General features: G+C 36.3%; 1 protein-coding gene across 3 annotated transcripts in view; it reads right to left on the bottom strand.

Annotated features, from left to right (window-relative positions):
- Positions 1 to 1,795: 1,795 nt before the first annotated feature.
- Positions 1,796 to 6,000, bottom strand: part of Robo1 (roundabout guidance receptor 1) — a 305,991-nt gene continuing 301,786 nt past the window's right edge. For all 3 annotated transcript variants that reach the window (XM_076943072.1, XM_076943071.1, XM_076943073.1), the window contains 2 exons: positions 5,039 to 5,235; positions 1,796 to 3,899 (listed from right to left, as the gene is read on the bottom strand). In XM_076943072.1, the coding sequence (XP_076799187.1) occupies positions 3,885 to 3,899; positions 5,039 to 5,235 (212 nt within the window). In that variant the 3' untranslated portion in view covers positions 1,796 to 3,884. The remainder of the gene's footprint in view (positions 3,900 to 5,038; positions 5,236 to 6,000) is intronic.

The following is a 6,000-nucleotide window of genomic DNA, read 5'->3' as shown; positions in this document are numbered from 1 at the left end:
TTGGGGGGCAGAGGCAGGAGGATCTCTGTGAGTTCGAGGCTAGCCTGGTCTACAGAGTGAGTTCCAGGATGGCTAGGACAATATCGAGAAACCCAGTTTCAAAACAAAACAAAACAAAACAAAACCCTAAGAGTTGACAAATGCAGACCATAGATAATTTGACAACAGTGTTGTTCAAGACCTCTACATCTTGATACCCCAAGTTTTCTTCACATAGAGCCAGCCTCTGGCATTTAGATGCTACCCTGTGGAGAACGAAAGAAAAAAAAAAAAAATCCACAGCACATTTGAAATTTTCAAGAAAGCCAGAGATGACTCAACTTACCTGGGGCAATCACTCAGAGAGAAATATCCTTTTTGGAAGGAAGAGAGGCTCACAATTAAGCTTATGATGGTCACAAGACTCACAGGGTCTTTCTCTAAGGATGTATGTATACACAGAAAACAATTGCTGGGGATAAGACACGGGGGCAGCTGCTAATGATGTATAAGCAATTCAAGGGATGCAGCTTTTTTGAGTCATCGCCCATGGTGGGGTGGACTTTTTGGTGATTTAGCTGGATCTGAGTCACCCAAACTTCTATAAGTAACTTCCTCCCTCCCCCAAAATGCATAGGTTCACTAAATTGGACTTGTACGGTGTCACTTCATTCATCTGTTGTGGTGGCATCTGTGGTAGATGGATGAACAAATGTTTGCTCACATCTGTCCGGGAAAAGTCCCAAGATTGCATTTTTTTTGTTTTGTTTTTGCTACAATGTACAACAGCAGCCCCCAATAAACACTAAATCCATTTATTGAGAACTCAAGTGACATGTCTATATTACCGACTGTACGAAGAAAATACCAGAAATACAACGCCAGCAATTCATTTACTGCCCTTTCATCCAAAAGCAAAGAAATGAACAAGAACACAAAGCATTTATTCCACAATGGGATAATTTCACAGTGAGTTTTTACTTACCAGAAATGGAAGGACCCTTGTCCTTACACCACACTTATGCTTTTACTTTCATGCAAATGTTTAGGGACAACTCGGGGATGAAAAATGGAGACTGCATGTGTAGTGAATTTCAGTCCATAAATATAACAATAGCTTATGTCGTTGTGGAGTTTACAGAGTCGGCCGAGTAGATACATCAACTCACTGAATCATGACAACAGCTCCATGAGGTAGGTATTATTGACTTTACAGGTGAAGTACCTGAGACTTAGAGGTTAAGTAACATGTCCAAGGAAATACAGCCATAACAAAACTAGAATCCCATTTTGTTCAGGCCCTCTGATGTACAGATTTTGTGTGTGAACTGCAACATGTAATATAAAAGAGAGACAGTAGCTTATTAGTAGTTCACCAACCTAGAAAAAGAAGTCAGTCCATTACATGTATTCCCCCCAGTGATTTGGTTTTTAAAAAATAGCTTAGAAACTAGGTCTGTTTATGCATCAAGTGGATGTTGATAATTACATCCTTTTTATAAAATTAAAGTCCACATTAAGCCCTTTGCTGTCCCATTTCTTTTCTTTAGCTTTTCAAATTATGGTAAACACAAACATTTAGGTAAAAGAAAAAAATATATATATCATAGGGTGGGTGTTGGGGGGCCTAAATTCCAGGATATTCTGTTGACCTTGACATTTCCAAGACATGGTACCCATCTCATCCATCCAAGTGAAATTCTGCAGTATGGTAATTTAATTGATCATAATGTGCAAGCTGGTATAGAAGTGCTAGTCCAAATTTCCTGACAAGCAATGGGATTTATAAACTTTCTTACTGAAAGAATATTGGTGGTTCAAACTTGACAAATAAGGTTTATTGTAGTTGCATCCAGATTATTTTAGAAATAGGCTAACTGAAATTCAGATACACATACAGAAACAAACACAGCACACATTTCAGAGTTAGTCTCTGGCCACACAGCTAAGTTCAACTCGAGAATCATCTCCCACTTATTTCACACAATTGAAAATGAGAAATTTTTGCCTAGTAGTAGAACCTGGATGCTCATTAAGAAAACTGAGAACTCCTTTTTTTTTGCATAATGCAAGTGGTGAAATGTTAAGACAAAACGACTTTGTGATTTGATGGAATAAATCTGATAATCATACAATGAAAAACAAATCAACACAAGGAAGGATGATGTATTTGAGAACATTTTTAATAAATAATATGACAAAATTACTTTTTTGATTATTGAATTTTCAGTATGCAAAAGTATGGCTAAAAATAAGAGGTTTCTTACATGAACATAATGAAAACATTAATCACGTGGATTGTTCCCTTAGAACTGCATATCCTTCCTATGGGACACGGGACTTCTCCAAATCATCTAAATGAATACACTTAGTTTTTGGTGAACATCAGCCTTTTGTTTTTATTTATTTATTTATTTATTTTTGTGGTTCAATTTTGCTTGGCTTTGTGGGGGTCAAGCCTGATACCTATGCATGACTAAAGGTTCATTTTGTTTTCTTCAAATAGCACCAATTATAAAGTCAATGAAATTCGTAAAATGTCAAAAAAAAAAAAAAAAATCATAGAAAACTACAGTCACCGAGCATCACTTGGCAATTCCAAGTTGGAACGCCTCTCATGAGCTTCTAAGGAAATCTTGTAAGATTCAACATTGGCCACAACAAACTTAAAACAACTTTTTTTTTTCTTTAAGTCCAGGAAAAATTGGAACCATTTGGTTCACAGCCCACGATAAAGTCGGTACATGACCTCGCCAGCTGTCACCATTCAAATATTGCAAATACAAACACAGAGCATTAACAAAACAGGCTAAAAAACACTTCTCAACAGTTTCTTCAATAAGACAAAAAAGGTTAATAGTTACAATGGTTTACAAATAAAGTTTAGTGATTGTGCTTTTAAAACCAAAAAAAAAAAAAAAAAAAATTAAAAACAGTGCATTACAAAAACAAACAAACAAACAAAAAAAATCAAACAAACCTCCTTAAGTGGCACTTCTGAAAGTTGAACTGACACTACCAGAAGAAATTTATGCCAGTTAAGATAGAGATGTCCTTACTCAATTGTCCTTACTCAATTGGTCATTAAAAACATCCATTTGCTTGTAATATGCATTTGTAGTTGCTTTTTGATTGAAAAATAGAACAAGATTTTTGCTAGGTTTACTTCTCACAATGACTAGACAACCAGAGGTCCAACTGGCTTAGCCCTACTTATCCAAAAGTCATTTCCAAGAATATATTTCAATGATTGAAATAAAGACAAAATAAAGTACCACCAGGAGTTGCAAAGAGTATATATTTACAACGTGTCTAGCCCATTCAAATTAACTGTAGTTCTGTATGTGATAGATTTTTAGTTTATCCCAGCAAAGGGTGGTATGAAAGACTGATTCTAAAATCATGTAAAATGAAGTACGCTTTAACTGGCATTAGCAGTTAGTCATAGAACGATTATGCTTTGAGAGCCCTTGGCATGAGGTTGAGTCATTACCTTTGTATCTTTGATCAATATTTTGCTATCAATTAGCTTGATACATAAGCAGTGCAATGCCATATCTCAGGGGCAAATTGCAAAAAAAAAAAAATTGGTCTGTTCTTTCTCGCTGGCTGATGGCTGAAGCAAGCATTCAAGACACTTCCAATATTGGAAGTCAAGAATAACGGCTGCAACAGCGATGCAGCACGGGGAGGTTCATTAAGGGTTATGCAATCAATCAGCAACACCAAAAAACCCAAGAAACTTTTAAAAAATGTTATCCCAATAGGAGGAATAAAAACGACAATTTGTCCATTCTGATTGCACTGAACATTTCATCTGGTATTGTGTGTCATCAGATGTGAGGCCTCTTGAGTGATGGTTTTTTTTTTTTTCACATTGGTATCATAAGCTTCTCTGGTTGTCTTCAACTTTCAGTTTCCTATAAGAGATGAAATTGTTCAGTCTGAAAGCAAATGCAAAGATAACTATCTTATGTTTACTTATAGTCATTGGCTATGAGTGTTTTCTTCGTTCATTGGTTGGCATTAGTATTCATCACAACTAATTTATTTCTCAACTTCAGTTGGTCTTCATAGCAACTCAAGCATCCTCAAACAAGGACCAAACTCTTCTGGACCAGACCTGGATGTCACTGGGTGGAACACAGGGCCCTGGGTAAGGAGAAATGCTCTAACTTCCCCCTTTCCCTAGGCACCATCTCACAATTTAAGTTCTGTATCTCATTTATAAATATTGGATTTAATGGCAAGAACCTTTCAGTCATCCCTTCGCTCCAAGCCATTCTATTTAAAAGGCCAAAAATTAACTTGAAAAAGAAATAGTTTGACAGCATTTGTGGGAGAAAAGTTTTCTTACTCCAAACCACAAAGTCTAAACACAAGATACATATGATACTTAAGTATACATGATTTCTTAATATTTTCATCTTATGTTTTGGAGTAAAACTCTCAAACTCATTCAGCATATACTTGAGATTAAATATCTTTGTAAAGAAACAAATTTGTCTGTGAGTTACTTTTGATTAAAGAGAAAAAAACATACTAATTTTTAAAGGAAAGAAACTTTTAAACATGACTTTCAACTATATCTTGTATATTATTTCTATATTACAAGAAGGAAAGAGGCATTTATTTGACTTAGAAAGAGCTCTTCTTTGGGCTAGGCTCCTTTCCAAAACAGTGAAAGTGAAAGAGGGCTGGAAAGTTAGTCAAATTAAGCCCAATGACAGACAGTAGAGGCTATACACACATAATAGCTTACCTCATTGAGGATTCGTATAATACTATAAATTATAACATGCCAGACCAAGTTATTTCCTAACTTGTGTTTCTAGAACCTATTCGTAATTGTAAATGTTAACAATGATGTTTTTGAAGACTTAAAATTCATTTTCTTTCACATGTTTTCAGACAGAAAACATGTATGACATCAGGATGCTGAACATTTGTGAGAAAATGGCTACATGTCTATATGCTGACAGATCTTCAGAACGTCAAAGACTGACATCATGGCTACAGACAGACTAATGTTTTAAAACTTCGGGAAAATGATGCATACCTCTAATTCTTCATTATTCTCATCTCCTCTTTCAAATCCCCCAAGTATTTGCATCTCCGCCATATTCCTTCGGCCCACATTTGCTTGCTCCCTTTGTCGGCTCCCTGACCCTCTTGATGACATTGAGCTTGAGGAACTGGGATCTCTAGGGTTGTTTGACGTTGGGAATGTAGGTCTACAGTACGGAAGAATATCCTCTGTGTAAAGAAACACAGTGAGAGCAGGTGAACAAGACAGAACACTTTCATTTTATATCTAGTCACTCCTGTCTATCTGTAACCCTGGATGGGCAAACATTTAGTCACTCTTGTCTTAGCGGTAATCCTGGATGGGCAAGCATGAGTGATTCTGAGGAATAAATATCAAAACTACAAACATAATGAACAATGGAGGACTGCCTTTTGGGAATGACGATATCACCTCTTGTTTTCCACTCAGGGGTTAGGAATTTGGATTGACCACGCTCATAAGCTAATGTCCATCCAAACACACACGAGACCAAAGCCATTACAGGAAGGAAAATCAAGTGTGGACTCAATTGATTTCCATTCTTTTATTTACCATGTGATTTTTAAGTAATTTAGTTTCTAATCCCCACAAACATGATAGTGGAACATGTGCTTATAGGAGCTCTTATTGTTGACATGAACAAAATAAGACAGTGAAATCACCATGTAAACAAGGCATCCTTATAAGGAGTTAGTAGGAAGGAGTCAGTTCCCAATCAAGATTTAAGCTCAGGGTCAGACTCCCCTTCTTGAGATGTATTCTCACCATTAAACTCTAAATTGCAGAAGCTGACTTCAAATAAGAAGGCATTTGTAGTGATTTGAATGACAATGGTTCCTATAGTCTCATATATTTGAATGTTTAGTTCCCTGTTGGTGGAACTATTTGGGAAGGATTAGGAGGTGTGGTCTTGTTAGAGGAGGTATAATATCGGAGAGGGTTTTTGACATTTG

Source organism: Arvicanthis niloticus, chromosome 12 (genome assembly GCF_011762505.2).
Source record: "Arvicanthis niloticus isolate mArvNil1 chromosome 12, mArvNil1.pat.X, whole genome shotgun sequence".
Classification (NCBI taxonomy): domain Eukaryota; kingdom Metazoa; phylum Chordata; class Mammalia; order Rodentia; family Muridae; genus Arvicanthis; species Arvicanthis niloticus.
The sequence above is the reverse complement of the archived record's forward strand: the minus strand, read 5'-3'. Positions and strand labels throughout refer to the sequence as shown.